We start from the raw sequence: 18003 nt of genomic DNA on the forward strand, positions 1-18003 counted from the left end.
AAACAATGAGAAAAGGCTTGCCGATAGACCGGAGAGTCTGTTATAATAGGATTACAATTAAAAGGTTTGATTGCAGTAGAATCGCTATGTGGGTGGGCTGGGTGCGAAAATGGAGTCATTCCATCGATCCCACTTAATATGGTAATGTGCAAGGGTACAGTGTGATCGGTGAAAAAAATTCTCATGACCCGATACATCATTGACCAGAGCACACCAATGACGTGTGCTCTGAGATGTAGGAGACCAGTTGTGTGCAATAATTACCTTAGCTAGGGTAGTGAGGCACAAGACCTATTTATACACCGTAGGGGAATGAGTCTCCTCAATGTCAAGACCGAACATACATAGGGCAGGTGACTGGTGGAAGAGAAGGCTCTGTAATAACCATGTCGGTACAGACCTCTGTCCAGAAGGCCAGTATTGTGGGGCAGGACCAAATCATGTGGCAGAAATCCACATCGGCAGTCCCGCACCTAGGGCAATTAGTATCTGATATCGGACCTGCCCTGTGAAGTGAGAGTTGTGCGATATGATCGGTGGAGAATATAGAAAAACACTTGTTGATATTTAATACAAGAGATAATAAATTTCACAGAGCCCGATATTTGGTCCTCTTCTATGGCGCCAAGATCAGATTCCCAGTAGGTTTGAGTTTAGCATAGTGTAGATATTGGAAATTTGCTTAGTCTGGCCTAAGTTTATGATCATTGTTTTGACCGGGGAGGGGTAATCCTACCAAACTGAGACTGTACCAGCATGTCGGAGCTGGAAGTATCTAAAGAAAGCCTTGTTGGGGACATAAAACTCATATTATCTGAATATAGCTGTACAACAGACAATCCCTGCAGATAACGATAACCGTTCCCTGAAAGAGGCATTAAACAGTGGTATCGTCATCCATATCACTCCAGGTAAAGTGGGAATGAGATTGTTTCCACACAATCCTAAGGCCCCCATACATTAGGCTGACTTGTCTGAAGGAAAAGTCGGACCTAAAGATACGGACAACTGCCCGGGGGGGTCACACACAATTTGGCATTTATCACAAGCAGTCCCCGGGGAGCTGCAGGCGGAGGGAGCCGAGCGGGGCAGGGGGGCTGCAAGCAGGGAGCCGGGCTGGAGAGGCAGTGGGCGCACTTTCCTGGGCGGTGAATGCCGAGAGCCGGGCAGGGGAGGCAGCGGGCACACTGGTCCGGGCGGTGAATGCCGCAAGGGGACCAGAGACCGGGTAGCTTAGGGGAAGCCGGGCAGCAGCGGGTGGACATAGAGAGCTCTCAGCCAATCACTGGCTGTCCATTCATTTCTATGTGCTCTGCTTCCCCTACACTACCCGAGCTCTGATCCCCTTGCGGCGGCGTTCACCGCACAGACCAGTGCGCCTGCTGCCTCCCCTGTCCGGCTGTCTGCTTGCGGCATTCACCACCCAGGACAGTGCGCCCGCTGCCTCCCCTGTCCGGCTCTCTGTTTGCGGCATTCACCGCCCAGGACAGTGCTCCCGCTGCCTCCCCTGTCCGGCTCTCTGTTTGCGGCATTCACCGCCCAGGACCGTGCGCCCGCTGCCTCCCCTGTCTGGCTCTCTGCTTGCGGCATTCACCGCCCAGGACAGTGCGCCCGCTGCCTCCCCTGTCCGGCTCTCTGCTTGCGGCATTCACCGCCCAGAAAAGTGCTCCCGCTGCCTCCCCTGTCCGGCTCTCTGCTTGCGGCATTCACCGCACAGGACAGTGCGCCTGCTGCCTCCCCTGTCCGGCTCTCTGCTTGCGGCATTCACCACCCAGGACAGTGCGCCCGCTGCCTCCCCTGTCCGGCTCTCTGCTTGAGGCATTCACCGCCCAGGACCGTGCGCCCGCTGCCTCCCCTGTCCGGCTCTCTGCTTGCGGCATTCACCGCCCAGGACAGTGCTCCCGCTGCCTCCCCTGTCCGGCTCTCTGCTTGCGGCATTCACCGCCCAGGACAGTGCGCCTGCTGCCTCCCCTGTCCGGCTCTCTGCTTGCGGCATTCACCACCCAGGACAGTGCGCCCGCTGCCTCCCCTGTCCGGCTCTCTGCTTGAGGCATTCACCGCCCAGGACCGTGCGCCCGCTGCCTCCCCTGTCCGGCTCTCTGCTTGCGGCATTCACCGCCCAGGACAGTGCTCCCGCTGCCTCCCCTGTCCGGCTCTCTGCTTGCGGCATTCACCACCCAGGACAGTGCGCCCGCTGCCTCCCCTGTCCGGCTCTCTGCTTGAGGCATTCACCGCCCAGGACCGTGCGCCCGCTGCCTCCCCTGTCCGGCTCTCTGCTTGCGGCATTCACCACCCAGGACAGTGCGCCCGCTGCCTCCCCTGTCCGGCTCTCTGCTTGCGGCATTCACCGCCCAGGACAGTGCGCCTGCTGCCTCCCCTGTCCGGCTCTCTGCTTGCGGCATTCACTGCCCAGGACAGTGCGCCTGCTGCCTCCCCTGCCCGGCTCTCTGCTTTCAGACCCCCACCCCGCTCGGCTCCCTCCACCGCAGGTACCTACACGCTGCATCCCCTGCCCGCCTCGGGCTGCACATAAAATTTAACAAATCTTACGTGCAGCCCGTCCGACCTCCCGACTCCGGGACTGTGCATCGGGTCGGATGGGACGTCTGCAGATGCAATTTGGGCCGATTTCACAACCCGATTCCTCCAAATCGGCCCAAATCGCATAGTGTATGGGGGCATTTAATCTGTGTAAGCGTATGTGGAAGACCCCCGTGTGAAGCACCAGTCAGAAGGAAGTGTAATGGTGTCATCTGAGGACTCACCCACTCATCAAAGAAACCCGAAAATGAAGGGCTATCCCGTCTCTTATGCTAGATGTAATGTGCTGCACATCGTTTGCTAGTGACACCATGCATGTAAATGAAGGACAGGTTGTTCCGTCCTTTGTTAACATCACTCCAGTGTGTGAGGGTGATACTGGCTGATGGGGCTGTCGGAGCAACTTCTCATTGCTCCAGTGTGCGGCCAGCTTAAAAATACATGCTATATAGTCTTCTAGCTGAAGATAAGCAGGAAATTTAAAATAAAAATATTTTATGTGGAGGTTCGAAGGCCAGAATTACCTGTAAAGCCTCATAGACCCTACACAGCCCACACCCCAGCCAATATAGGCGCAGGCGGGGAATTACATGTACAGTACACAACTGACCGATCAGTAAACTATATCCTTCAGTTACATCCTCTCGACCCGCTGAGCCAGACATTTCAATCACATGCCAGCTAATTAACCTTTTTTTTGAGTGCCAACATCTCTGAGAAAATGTCAAAATATCTGCTAAAAATGCCAGCGTCGCTCACATTTTGTTTATATTTATTCAAATTAAAAATGTGTTAAAAGAAAAATAAAAGATTGTTCGAATGTAATAGGATGTGAGATTCAGAAAGTGAGAGATTTGGTAAGAAATCTCCAGTTATTTAAAGCGGCAATCATTTACACTGCAAAACCGCTTTGATATTGAAGTGTGATTGCCGCTTAAAAAAAAATATCTGGAGATTTCTTACCAAATCTCTCACTTTCTGAATCTCTCATCCTATTACATTTCACCCTATGTTTCCTATATAAGGTAAATATTAGAGGTCATTTTGATGAATAAAAATGTTTGCTTGGCAATTTTCACACCTATTTTGTCATTCACTTGGCACTCAAAGGGTTAATGATGTTGCTGTTAATGACCAATGACTGACATTACACAGCAATTAATCAGCAATCTAAATGCAACATTTAAAAAATATTTCATACCCTCTTTTTTTTTTTTTTTGTAGTTTATTACTTTTTTATTTATTTAAATATAACCCGCAGTTTCGTCAATGTACATGTTTGTTGTTGCGCAGCAGAACGGATAATTGCTCCCACTGCAGCTCTTAAATGGTAAATTGACGTGTTTTTTTTTTTAACCTTTTTAAACGGATAGTGCTGCAGTGGGAAAGCTCCAGGTTGCTTTACCCGTTTAACAATTACGGGTATAAAGCAGTGTTTTACCCGTTTAAGAGCCGTTTTTTGCCAGTGGGAAAGGGTCTTAAACAGTATATAGGACTACTATGAGAGCGCAGTGCATATGTAATGAGCTGCTCATTACATATGCACATATGTAATGAGCAGTGCATATGTAATGAGCTGCTCATTACATATGTGCTAATGTAATGAAAGGCTCATTCATATGCACTGCGCTGTCTTATAGCTACTGCCTGTCCTGCTATTTATGTGCAGTGTGAAAGGGGTATAAAACTGTAATATACCGGGTCTCAGACATTTAGGCAATGTGAAAGCAGCATAAGACGGTAGTGCCATCTAATATTCGGATGCATATTTTGCTTTGTACACTTTGTTCAAACAGCATTTGCAGTTTTGGTACCTCTTGTATTATCACGGCGCCCATCGCATCGCAGACCATAAGGCATGCGATGGTGTGCGATGCGATGTCCCGCGATGTTCCCCAATGTCATACAATGTTAAAATTGTATGGCATACAATGCAATGCGATTATAAATTGTATAAGCACCCTAATGGGTGCTTACAATGTTAACTGCACCCCCACGCCACCCCCAGTATGAACGAGGGGCGGCGGTACGCGTCCTACGACCTTTTCATACCCCCACTATCCACATCAGCGTGGAGTTGATCTTATATAGTGTGGCGAGTGCTGCGAGCCACCGAGCCCGAAGCGTGGTGAGCCCCTTGCATAACTTCACAGGTATGCGCGGCCGCTCGCCACGCTTCGGGCTCGGTGGCTCGCTGCGCTCGCCACACTATGTAAGATCAACTCCACGCCGACGTGGATAGTGGGGGTATGAAAAGGTCAGCGGACGCGTACCACCGCCCCTCGCGGGCTCGCAGCGCTCGCCACGCTTCGGGTTCACGTTCATACTGGGGGGTGGCGTGGGGGTGTATTTAACATTGTAAGCACCCATTAGGGTGCTTTATACAATTTAACATCGTAAATTTAACATCGGCTTACATCGCATCACAGTGCATCGGGTGGATGGCATGCCATGCGATGAAAAATCGTGCGACTTAATATCGGGGGCGCCGTGATAATACACAAGTACCGCAGTTTTTACTTCAAGAATTGACACAAAAAGATGCTTTGGGCAACTAATTCATGAGCAACCACCTAAAGCTGGCCAGGGAAGAAACAGCGGGTCCAGAGACGAGGGATGACATCAGAAGCCTGCCATCAAATGATGGCTGGGCATCCATCATCAAATCTTTCGATATGACATTGCATCAAAAGAATTTGATCAAACTTTTTTTTATGGCTTATGCGCAAACAAACCCACCTTTTTTTGCATATACAAAAATACCTTCAGCACGGCAACACATAAGCAGAAGCACTGCTGGGGGCAAGCCCATCATAACAACATCAAAACTTTACCATTCGATGGTAGCAAACATTGGCGTGCTGCCATTGATTAATAAAACTACTAACATCGGAAACAAAACCTCAATGATTGTAAACCTAGCATTCCGATTGTCCACCTGAGGCATACACCTGTAACCCTGGTTGTTTGCCCCTTTGATTTGTTGATCGTCAGAGACTTGGAAGAAATTAATTGGTGCTTTAATTAAAAATTAAAATTGTTGGTGATGAGGGGTGTATGTGGTACAAACACTGTCTCACCTGCGCCACATCCTCTGCCTATATTAGATTCCTCTGCAGAGCAGTCACGTTAAGTCGGGTTCCATGGCATAACTTGGGTGGAGTCACTTTATGGGGATTTTGTATAAAATACCGACGGCTATTGACCGATGGTCAAAATCCCGACATGGTCAAAATACCGACATTTAAAATCTCGACAAGGTCATAATAACGACATATAGGATGTAAACAGGTGAAAAAGTCAACATGACTTTCGGTCAACAGGTCGCAAGGTCGACATGGGTTTTTTCACTGTTTTTTTACCTGCATGTGGACAGTCGACATAGACACAGTTGGAAGTCAACCGCAGCCCCTCGCATCGCTCGCAATGCTTTGGGCACGCTCGGCACACTATTTTATTCTCCCACCATGCCCTAGTGGATGGTATTGCGTGAAATACCGCCTGTTGGCATGTCGGGTCAAAAAACTGTGAAAAAACCCATGTCGACCTCGCGACCTGTTGACTGAAATGTCAGTATTTTGACCTTGTCTGTATTTTAAATGTCGGGATTTTAAATGTCGTTTAAATGTCTGTATTTTGACCTTGTCTGTATTTTGACCTTGTCTGTATTTTGACCTTGTCTGTATTTTGACCTTGTCTGTATTTTGACCTTGTCTGTATTTTGACCTTGTCTGTATTTTGACCTTGTCTGTATTTTGACCTTGTCGGGATTTTGACTGTCGGTCAATGGTTGTTGGTATTTTGACTGCATCCCCTTTATGGAGGCTGCACGCTAAGAATGTCATGCTTCTGGCTATTCCTTCTATTGCTCCTCTATCTGATGTCACATGACGATAATACATACCTAGAGTCAGATACACGCTATACCATTATCTTTCCAATCCGGCTAGTTAGAATGAAAAATCTGGTAAACGGTCTGGGAACAAATTGCAATCAACCATTTCCGAAAGCTAAAAACAGTCAACAATGGTCATTCAGACAAATTGGTTAAATCAGGGGTTCCCAAACTTTTTGGAATCACGGCACCCTGGAGTATCAGAATTTTTTTCGTGGCACCCCTAGGCCAAAATTTTCTTATTGAGTACTTTTAAAAAAATATATATATTAAATTAAATAAATTGTGTTTATATGTGATCCTTAGGTCCATTTATGTTGTGAGGGACAGTATTCACTTCAGTTTGTTCTCATATTGTATGATTGGAAGCCATAAGCACTGATTTTTCCCTATTACATTGACCATAAATAAAATTAATTGTTCCTGGACCACCATCCCAGGGCACCCCTGCATGTGCTCTGAGGCACCACAGGGTGACGCGGCACACAGTTTGGGAACCACTGGGTTAAATAATTTCATGGAAATAACTGCTTTAGATGTTTGGGAGAATGGTCCCAATAATTACCAGCTTTTCATTCCAACTAGTCAGATTGGAAAGATAATCTTATAGTATGTATCCAGTTTTTCTTTCCATGTCACTAAGCTGTATTAGTGAAAACCGCCATCTAGATTAATCCAGCAGTTTTTGCTAAACTGTGTGTTTCCCAAATTCAGTCCTCGCGCACCCCCCAACAGTTGATGGTTTTCAGAACTTCTCTGAGGAGACTGGATAGATACCCAGCCAAGTAGCCGACTTCGCCTGTGCATATGTCAGTGTGAAGTGTAGTGTGTGCATAAGGACTGTGTTTGAGGAACAATGATGAATATGATATATGCAATATATAGATATTGTAGTGGCAGTACTGATCTTTTGGGTAAGAGGTAGAGGGAATTGCGAGTAAAGGTGGCCATACATCAGAATGATCGGTCTTACGGTGGCCATACATCAGAAAGACCTGTCTTACAATCAGGATTGTGTCCAACTTTCCCTTCAAGTCCCCGGCAGTCGTTGGTGGTTTTTTGACACACAATGTACGCAAAATCTGTCATACAATCCATCATACAACCAGCTGAGATTGTACAATATCTTACTGATGTATGGGGGCCTTTAGAGACAAGTAACCGTATGGAATGATGGGTCCGACAGTCGGGATCCCGACAGTCATTAGCCCAACGTCGGGATCCCGACTGGCTGGACCCAGACAGCATGGTGAGCCATCTATTCTATTCTCTCTCTATGGGGGTCGTGGACCCCGATGAGGGGGAAAAAAGCTGACGGCCGTCGGGAACCCGGCTGTCTGTGTTTTGACAGTTGGATCCCGGTAAATGCCTGTCGAGACCCCGTCCGGCACCCGGAATGATTTGACCCTACATTTTAGGCTTTCCTTAATCTGGTGTTTTGGAATGTGCCCAACCCCCCACAAAAAAACAATTTTTTTTTTCTCAGACTCTTTCTGACCAAACTTGTACCCGGGTTTCCCCGGGCAATAAACTGGGTTATAAATTTAGTGGAAATGGGGTATTGGTGTACATAAAAATGTCCAGTTGCTGCATCAGTAATAAACCACGAGTGGACTTGGCCCTACAGATGATAGCGTGACCAACTACTTGTAGGTGTGGTTCCCCTTCGTATATTATCTTATCTCCTCTAAAGTTGCATTTTGTTTTTGCTGTAGTAATGTACTGTGAACGTTTAGCTGCTTCATGGCCGATGAAATAAAAATTTTTGCATGCTATTTTTTTTTCTCCATCCAATACTAGACGGCAAATGGAAATGTAGAAGCGAAGGTCGTCTGTTTCTATAGGAGGAGAGATATATCCAGCACGCTTATTTCCTTAGCGGACAAACATGCAAGTAAGTACCTTTTTTACATCATTGTGAAATGGCGCACATGTAACAAAGTCTTCTATGAACAGTGCCACATAATAGGCCTGATTCAGAATCGATCGCAAAATCTCTCAAACAACAAAACCATGTTGCACTGTAGAATGTAACGTGCAGATAGTTAGGCTCTCTCGAGTCTTATTGTGACCCACCAGCTAATAGCCAGATAAACGCCCTTGGACATCAGCTAGACTGGTTGGGAGTGACTCAATAAATTGCTGGTAGGTTGGCATGGGTATCTGGAGCCATGCTGACTGCAGTGCTGGAGGGTGTGGTGGAGGATCCGTAGAGCAAACGCTACGATCGAGTTGAACCCAATTGAGCATATTTGGGACTAAGGGGGGAATTCAATGTCAGGGGTACGGCTGTCGAGCAAGCTCGACAGCCGTGCCCCTGTCCCGTTCTCGCTTTGCTTGACGTGAGCTCGGCGGTCGGGATTCAATGTCCCGAGCGGCGAGAAGGGGGCGTGGCCGTGAGTTGAGGACGGAAACAGACTAGCTCCGGCAGGGAGCTCGCCTATTTCCGGCTTTTCTCAGCAGAACGAGCCCGACAGCTTGTGATGTCGGCCCTGTTCAATGCTGTCGGGGAAGACCGCATTAAATAGGGCCCCGCAGCCATCTCCCTCTTCGGGAGATGGCTGCGGGAGGTCGACCAACATTGAATACCCCCCCAAGTCTGTGAAATCTAGGGGGCAATGGAAGTACTTGGAATTCTTGGTTAGGCTCGTCCAACCAATGTCGGACAGTTCTAGATCATCTAGTAACGTTTCATTGTCTAGATCAGTGGTTCCCAACCCTGGTCCTCAAGTACCCCCAACAGTGCACGTTTTCCAGGTCTCCACACAGAACCACAAGTGACATAATTAGCTCCACCTGTGGATCTTTTAAAATGCGTCTAAGTAATGAGTGCACCTGCTGGGTGATATGGAAAACGTGCACTGTTGGGGGTACTTGAGGACCAGGGTTGGGAACCACTGGTCTAGATGGAAGATCTCCTCCACACCAGAGAGAACATTTGGCACGTGATCTGCAAGGATTGATTCCTAATCAAATCAGTCAAGATTGCCTTCTACATGGAAGAGTAGGCCCAGAGATTGCCACAAAAACCTTCCAAAGACCATAATGCTGCCACCACCAGGTTGTAATCTTCCAGCAGTGGTTGCAGGCTTTTCCGTTCTCCGATGTTTCTTGTTTGACACGCCAACATCCATCTGTTGCAGAAAATGTTCTCTAAGAAGGCAATCCACTAATCAGCAAAGGTCCAATTCTGATGCTGCTGTCCAAGTTAAAGCCCTTTCCACCAATACACCATTGTAAGCAATGGTGCAGTGACGATCTGTTTGCTTCTGAGCCCCATACCAAGCAGGGTTCACTGAACTGTCCTATTAGATGCACCTCCTGGGTCAATTTTGAAGGCAAGCTGCTTGACCGTAGCGTGTCTCCTCATGCAGCATCATAGTGCTTGGCCGATTTCACATCGGTTATTTGTAATGGTGCCATTTCTCTAGTCACGTTACACCTTCACAACAGCAGCCCAACAACTTTTAACAAACTGCGCTGTTTCAGAAGTGCTGCCACTATTGTCCCAAATGCCGATCACACGAGGCACGGTCAATCTGTTACTGTGGTTTTAATTTTTATGCTCCTGGTCAAGAGTATGCCACGCTTATGTTTCATTGTATCCATCTTCTTTTCCGTGAACATTTAAAAAAAAAAATAAATTTTCCATTGGTCGATCATGGTGACCTCCATGTCGCTAGTAGTATTATGACTAGTGCGATCAAATGCACAGATGTGTGGACATTCTACAGTATGATTGGCAACTGTCGGGAATTGAGGAAGAATCTTTGTTCGAAATCCCAGACTCCCAAACCTGTTGGATTCCTTGATTTTTGTTTATTTATTTTTTCCCCAACCCAGTCATTGGCAGAATAGAGAATTGCCCCAAATAGATCCCTAATATATGGATTTTCCATTGTAATTATTGGTGTATAAATGTGAAACAACAATGTGTCTGATCAACTCGCTAATACAAATATCCTCTATATTCTTTGACGATATTATTGGCCTTGAGATGCCATTACAAAAAGGATATTTCTCTAGATCAGTGGTTCTCAAACTATTTTAGTCTGGGACCCTGTCAGACAATAAAAAAAGTTTTTATAGGATCCCAGCAAATTACAGCAGAATGGTTCCCGCACATGGCACCATTGTGGAGGCGCAATACAGAAGTGAATTGACAGCTAATACAATAATTTAATTTTCTTGCACAATTGCACAGACAAACTCCTTTAGGAGTCCCTACCCTGCATGCGTTTTTTTTCATATATTCATGTGAATGGAAAGTTTATACCAGCTGTGAAGGCTTTGGTAGACTGGGGAAGCAGTGGGTGACAGGAACAGGCAGAGGGTGATTAATGACTGAGAGATTGGAGAAGTCGTCAGCCCTACAGTCAGCAACATGGAGTCCTGACCCTTTTTGGGGGTAAATGTGATTTAAGACATTTTAAGAACCACTGCTGTTCTAGACTTTTCCCCACAGCAAATTGGTATCTGGGGGTAATTGCATTATCCGTAGTATTGTATCCGGCAAATTCCCTGTTAAATGCTGTGATTTTGCAGCCGCCATTGGGAAAACGCATGGTTCTGGGAACATATCCTTGAGCCTGTGCATTTTTGTGCAAAAATAAAAAGGTACTGTAATTGAATTCCCCCCTCTGAAGATCTGCCAAAAGTCATACATGCATTTGTCTAATCTCGTTTGGATTACTGCAATGCCCAGCAATTCTCCCTCAAAAGAACTGCACCGATTACAGCTGGTACAAAACACAGCTGCCAGGCTGTTACCAAACCAGCCACGTTCTAGCCACATTACTCCCATTCTCTACTCCCTCCAAAATGGCGAATCATCTTCAAGATTAATTTACTGAGTTTCAAAGCCCTACATGACCAAGGCCCAAGGTACCCGAAGCAGCTTCTGATTCCACACTGTCCCACCCGATTACTGCGGTCTGTAAATGCAGTACCTATGATCTCCTGTAATTCATCTGGGGGTCGAGCTTTTTAGCCATGCGGCTCTGACTCTATTAAACTCCCTTCCCTGCACAGTTTGTGAGGCCCCCACTCGCGACTGCTTCAAAAACAGACTCAAGACTTTCCTGTCTACTCAAGCATTTCCTTTATTCCCTTAAATATTGTTTATTAAAAGCTTTTCTGTACTTCACTGTTTCTGTACTGTATTACATCAATTCTATCTGGTAAGCGCCATGAGTCTTATTGGAGAAAGAGCGCTATATATTATTAATACTAATCATAATATTATTATTATTATTATTATTATTATTATTAAAGATATGCGAATTTACAGCAACAATTAATTAATTGAATCCCCAGCCCGTAGTGTATAACAAGCTTTCCTCTGGGTTTTTTGGGAATTCTAATATAACCTTTTGTGACATGTTTGTTCCCATAAGGTGAGATTGTTGGTGTAATGATTTTGTGTTTAGGGGAAATGGAAGAAGAAATGGAAAACCCGGAAATGGTGGATTTACCTGAAAAACTGAAACACCAGTTACGACACAGAGAGTTGTTTTTATCTAGGCAGCTTGAATCCTTACCCGCTACACACATAAGGTGAGCTTTCAGTCTTGTTTTTACTTCTTTAATCTAAAGGCCCTCATACACTATGCAACTTCTCTAACGGGAGAAGTCGCATCCAATTCCCCCGTGAGACGCCTGCCAGCTTCCTGGAAGGCTTGCATGTGATTTGGCGCTTGATGTGCCTTTTTTTTTTTACATGTGATTTATCGCATGTGAAGACTCCCGGGGGGCTGCAGCAGAAGGGGGGGGGAGGGCAGGAGAATAAGATAAAACTGTAAATGAATGGGTGGGCGCTGATTGGCTGAGAGAGTTCTCTCAATCAGCGGCTGCCCATTTTTTTTTTTTATAGTCGGAGATCGGACCTGCAGATAGGTGTGGGCCACCGCTGTAACGCTCCAACGGACGAAATCAGATGTTATACATGTGCCGCTGACGGGACAGATTCCCGATTTATCTTATGTTATGCGGGTCTGACATCCGGTCCGATGCGCACAGGGTCACGCAAAGGATCGGATCAGATGCCACACACATGCAATTTGGGCCAATTTCAGTCTTAATTTGGGGCAAATTGCTGAGTATGGCATCTGCACCTCAGCAAATCTCTTCAGTTGAGGAAAAGCTACTAGCACTGTCTTTCCTACCCAAATAAGTTCTGCCCCAGGCCTTTCAGACAAATTGGCACCCTCAGTGGGAACATAACACGTACTTGCTCATAGAGTTTCCAGCACATGGAAGCCATTAAAGTATCTGATCATGTGACCTCTGTGCCGGCAATTTTGACCTGATAGGAATCTGGAAAAGAACAGACTCAACTATTGTGTCCTGTTCAGTCCACAATCTGCAAGCCTCCAGGCTCTGTATTATAAGAGGCATCCACCAGACCGGTAAGTATTCCAGGTCTAGAATAAACCCAACAGGAGCCAAGGCCCGAACATATGTGCCACAATTATTATGTAAAACTGGCATTGTCATTTTATATTCTCAGTTGGTTGTGTTAATGCAATAGAATGGGGCAGGATGTTATTGTTGTCGCACAGTATTTGTCCGAATTGTGGATAAGTCAAGTGAGAACATTAATAGGTGTAGCTGCTCAAGGCTGATGCTGATAGGCTGGCGGTGCACCCAAGAGTCAAAGCCGGAAAGAAGTTTGTTGAGAGGGAGTAGACTCTATGGGGGGGAAATGTAATTGGATGAGAGATTCAAAAAGTGAGCAATTTGATAAGAAATCTCCAGGTTCTTTTTGAAGCGGCAATCCTTTTGCCAAATTTGAAATTTGAATTTACTCTGCAAAATCAAACTGGTTTTGCAGTGTAAATGATTGACGCTTTAAAAAGCTGGAGATTTCTCACCAAATCGCTCACTTTCTGATTCTCTCATTGTGTTACATTTCCCCCTATGTGTTGAGACACTCTTGTATTGTGTAAAATGCAATCTAAATAAGTTATTGTTATTCAGTAACCCTGAGGCCTACCTCGATCTGTCTGGACTCTGCTGATGGGTATGTGTGCGGATAGTGAGTATCTCCACATGTGGTAGTATGTGATAGTTCCCTAATCTGTGGTAATTTTAGGAAAGCATTGGAAAGCTCTGGTTCCGGGTGATAGATCTACGGCAGGCATTCCCATCCACGGTCCTCAAGGCACACCAACAGTGCAGGTTTTAGTGATATCCAGGCTTCAGCACAGATGGTTTAAGCAGAATCCCTCACATACTAATTAAGTCACCTGTGCTCAAGCCTGGATATCTAGAAACCCTGCACTGTTGGTGTGCCTTGAGGACCGTGGTTGGGAATGCCTGATCTACAGTGTCTACATCAGGCATGTCCAAAGTTTGGACTCCAAACTATGGCCCTCCAGCTGTTGTGAAACTACAAGTACCATCATGCCTTGCCACAGGTTTGCTATTAGGGAATGCTAAAACGGTGGCAATGCATGCTGGGATGTATAGTTTGAATTGGGAGAACTCCCGTTTCAATACCCGCGCCCTCACTTTTTGAGCATCTGAGCTTTATTAATGTTGATCATTGCGCACAGAACTCCGTACTTCTCTTGGTCATTTGTGGCAAGACTGGCATTGCGGAGTTACTGGTAGATACAAGATTATATTAATGGCTGCAGGTTACTGTGTAATAGAACTTGGTTTCCACCCCCACAAAAAAATTATTGTAAGATTGCAATTCACAATAAATAATAGCAGTCAGATAGCGGAATAGAACTCTAAAGGCCCATACACACTGGGCAACTTTGAGCTGAAAGCCGCTCAAAACAGCCTGTTTGAGCGGCTTTCAGCTCAAAGCCGCCCAGTGTGTATGCCCCAGCGATGAACGGTGAGCGCTGCTGCGGGCTCCCGCATCATTGCCGGGAAAGCCGCTCATCTGCTGGTTATACCAGCAGATGAGCGGCGTTGACGGCTTTGCATAGCTCTGCATTATGCAACACCGTCCTCCCCCCCGCCGTCAGCACCGGGCAGGGGGAAAGCCGCTCCGTGTATGTACTGAGCGGCTTTCCCCGCAGCGATGATTGACATCATCGCTGTCCATACACACTGGGCATAGTCACCCAGTGTGTATGAACTTTAAGTATAACATTAACATTAAAGTACACTGCATTGCAATCCAAGAAACAATATGGAGAATCCACCGCAGTGTATACAAACAAAACACAGTAACAACCGTTAAGCATATAAAGTCAACCATACAGAACCCAATACCACAAGGATTAAATAAATTAAAGGGGGAGCACCAAATTATATTTCTGTATTATTCCAAGCTGTCAAATCAATAACAGACCCGGTGGTTGCTTTACCGGACCACAAATGCATCAAATGTGCTTCAGGCGGTTTGCTCTTAAATCAATTATTTAAGACAATAGTAATAAATCTCAATTTAGGGGTAAAGTAAGCATGATGCAGTGTATTTATATTTACAAGGAATCACATGCATTGGTTAAAGATGAAGCCTGTTTGTTTGTTTTTTCTCAGCATTCCAGGATAACAGATTGGCATTTCTTAAGTTACTGCCTGGCAGTTCTCATAATAAGGGTACTTCCAGAGACTCCCTAATGTTATCTTCAGACCCCCGCAAGCCTATTGCCCAGGCATGAGCTGCCATTGGGAACCCCAACCTTCTCTCTTGAACACACACACATAACATGAAGCACAAGGTGCAGCTAATCAGTCAGTGATTCCAAATACATCCCAGGAAAACCCGTTTTAGATCTCCTTAGCCCTGCTGCTGTTCTGAAGCTTGGACAGGATCTGCCACATTAATCTTATGTGCCAGTATGCTGTATGTGAATAGGGGTATCAGCGGCTAACTGTCATATCACTGTCAATTTGAAGACATTCTATAAATAAATATTGAAATTGCAGGTGAATTAATAAATAAAATGTACAATTTAATAACTTGTAGCAATTCACATAAATATATCAAGATACAATGTAAATTTCTTCAAATAAAATAATATTGAAAAGATCGTCTACAAGAGATATATTATATTACATTATGGGAACCCCATCAGGTGGACCACAGCACGGCACTCCAGGATTTGTGTCTCCACTCCAGGAGTGCTGTGCTGTGGTCCACCTGAGGGGGTTCCCACAATATACTGCCTATATACAATTCTGTGTTTACCTTGTATAGGAAATCTAATCATTTTAATTTATATAACAAATGTGAGCAATGCTGGCATTTTTTTGCAGATATTTTGCGCATCGCTCACAAATGTTAGCACTCAAAGGGTTAAGTAACATAATGCCATCTGCTTTATGCACAATATTTTGCAAGATTACCGTATTTTTCGCTCTATAAGACGCACCGGACTATAAGACGCACCTAGTTTTAGAGGAGGAAAACAGGAAAAAAATATTCTGAGGATGAGGTTATGGGCAGGAATGATCTGGCAGAACAGCAGAGACATAGGCAGAGAGGAAGAGACGTAGGGAGAGAGGCAGATAGGGGCAGAGAGACATAGGCACAATGACATGGGCAGAGAGGGGCAGAAATACAATAGCAGAGAGGTGCAGAGTGACATGGGCAGAGGGGCAGAATGGCAGAGAGACATGGTGGGCAGAGTGATAGACCTATAGAGAGAGGAGGGGACATGGGGAGGAAAGAAAGTGGTAGCTCATTCGTCCACTTATTAAAAATGCACTGTGTCACCCCTCCACCATGCAGGTAGCCCCAGGCAGGTGAGACACAAACCTGCTGTAGAGTCGAGTCTCGCTGCAGTGCCTAAGAGGAGCTGCCTATAGGTGACTGCTCCTTGTTAATGTCAGGAGGCTGAGAGCTAAATCTAATGGGCAGCTTCAAGCAGGGTGAAAGGTCTGCCTTCTAGCCAGCGGACGCGATGCCAGGACAGACAAGTGGGCAGTGGGTGGTGTTGAGCGGGCACAGAGTACTGTAGCCCGGTGGCAAATGACTGCCTCACATTCCCCCTCCTCCACACAGCTCCCAGCATCGGCAGCGCGCTGTCCCCCTTATACCCGGCTCCCAGCGGTGGCAGCCTCCTGGAAGCGCTGTCTGTCTTCCCCTTAGATACTGGAAGCTCCTACCTTCCTCTTACCCGGCCGCTCCGTCCCTCCAGCAACGCGGCAGCTCAATCCCTCGGTACACCTGGTGATCGGACATATGGGGATTGGAGACAGACACCCGGCTCCGTGGGAATGTTAGGGGGTGAGTGTAAAGGTGCCGGGCGAGGGATGATGACATGCTGGCAGCGGTAGGGAGACGCTGGGGTGAGGTCCGTTTGGCGAATGGCATATCGTCGGCGGGGTCCCTGCGGCAGATGGGAACTAGTAGTGCTAGATCCCATGATAGTTCCCCGCCGATGATATCCCATTCTCCAAAAGGACCCCGCTGCCCGGACCTCTAAGTCTAAGCTGCTGACAAGTACCACGGGAGGGGGAGCGGGCTCTGCTGCAGCTCCTGAGATGCTGGTGCAGCAGCACCAGCATTCAGGAGTTTTTTGCATGTTAATATTCCAATATTTGCTCCATAAGACGCACACACTTTTCCCCCCACTTTTTTGGGGAGGAAAAGTGAGTCTTATGGTCCGAAAAATACGGTAATAAACTTAATTATCTAGCTTTCAATGAAGTAAAAAAAAAAAACGCCCAACATAGTCTGAATTCTAACATAGGAACAGATTTACTAAACTTCAAAAGTGATAAAAATGGAGAGCGCTAAATGACCAACTAATCAGCCCCTAACTGTCATGTTATAGATTGTTTTAAAGATGACTGTGGGTATCTGGTTGGTTGGTGGTTTATCACTCCATTTTATCACTTTTCAAGGCTTAGTACATCTCGTCCAAAGAGAGCAGGTAAGTAAATTTTATTATAGAGTTTTTATTAAATTCTTTAATAAAATGTGATTTTTACTTACCTTGTTTGTGGAGGGATGAGTGCATCCTGTTAAACTGGTTTTCTTTGCTCTCAATGTTTAAATTCTACATGATTTAACCTTTTCATGTCCAACATCTCTGCAGGAGCTGTTCAAAATATCTGCTGAAAATGGCAGCATTGCTCACATTTGTTATATAAATTCAAATGAAAAATGTTTTGCTAAAAAAGATTTATATTTCTATGTAATGTAAACGTTACAGGTCATTATGATGAATAAAAATGGTTGCTTGGCAATTTTCACACCTTTTTTAATAAAAAAATAAATAACATCACTTGGCACTCGGGAGGGTTAAAACCAGTTGTTAGCACCGAATAATTAAGTGATATTGATACGCAGCAGTATCTTCAGTAGATTCCTTCGGTACTCTGAGCTTTTTGTCTTTATCCTGGTGCGGGAATCCGCTATTTGTCTAGTCGGACTTCTGCAAACTAATGTGTTCTCCTTTTTTGTAACTTGCAGGGGAAAGTGCAGTGTTACGCTCTTAAATGAGACGGAGTCCTTAAAATCGTACTTGGAAAGAGAGGTAAGAAGTTTTTGTCTCTATTTTCTCAGAAGGTGTCTTGTATATTGTGATACTTTCTGATTCTGCGCCTCTCTGTTCCTGTCACCCTTGCACACTATATACCAGTGATGGCTAACC

General features: G+C 45.8%; 1 protein-coding gene across 12 annotated transcripts in view; it reads left to right on the forward strand.

The window, feature by feature from the left end:
* Window positions 1–18003, forward strand: part of MTA1 (metastasis associated 1) — a 180755-nt gene that overhangs the window by 43195 nt on the left and 119557 nt on the right. For all 12 annotated transcript variants that reach the window (XR_014466106.1, XM_083165822.1, XM_083165824.1 and 9 more), the window contains exons 3-5: window positions 8237–8330; window positions 11866–11992; window positions 17823–17886. Coding sequence is in view for 11 of the 12 variants with exons in the window: in XM_083165822.1 (XP_083021948.1) it covers window positions 8237–8330; window positions 11866–11992; window positions 17823–17886 (285 nt within the window). In the remaining variant the exon portion in view is untranslated. The remainder of the gene's footprint in view (window positions 1–8236; window positions 8331–11865; window positions 11993–17822; window positions 17887–18003) is intronic.

Source organism: Crinia signifera, chromosome 12, assembly GCF_055691185.1.
Source record: "Crinia signifera chromosome 12, ASM5569118v1, whole genome shotgun sequence".
Lineage (NCBI taxonomy): Eukaryota > Metazoa > Chordata > Amphibia > Anura > Myobatrachidae > Crinia > Crinia signifera.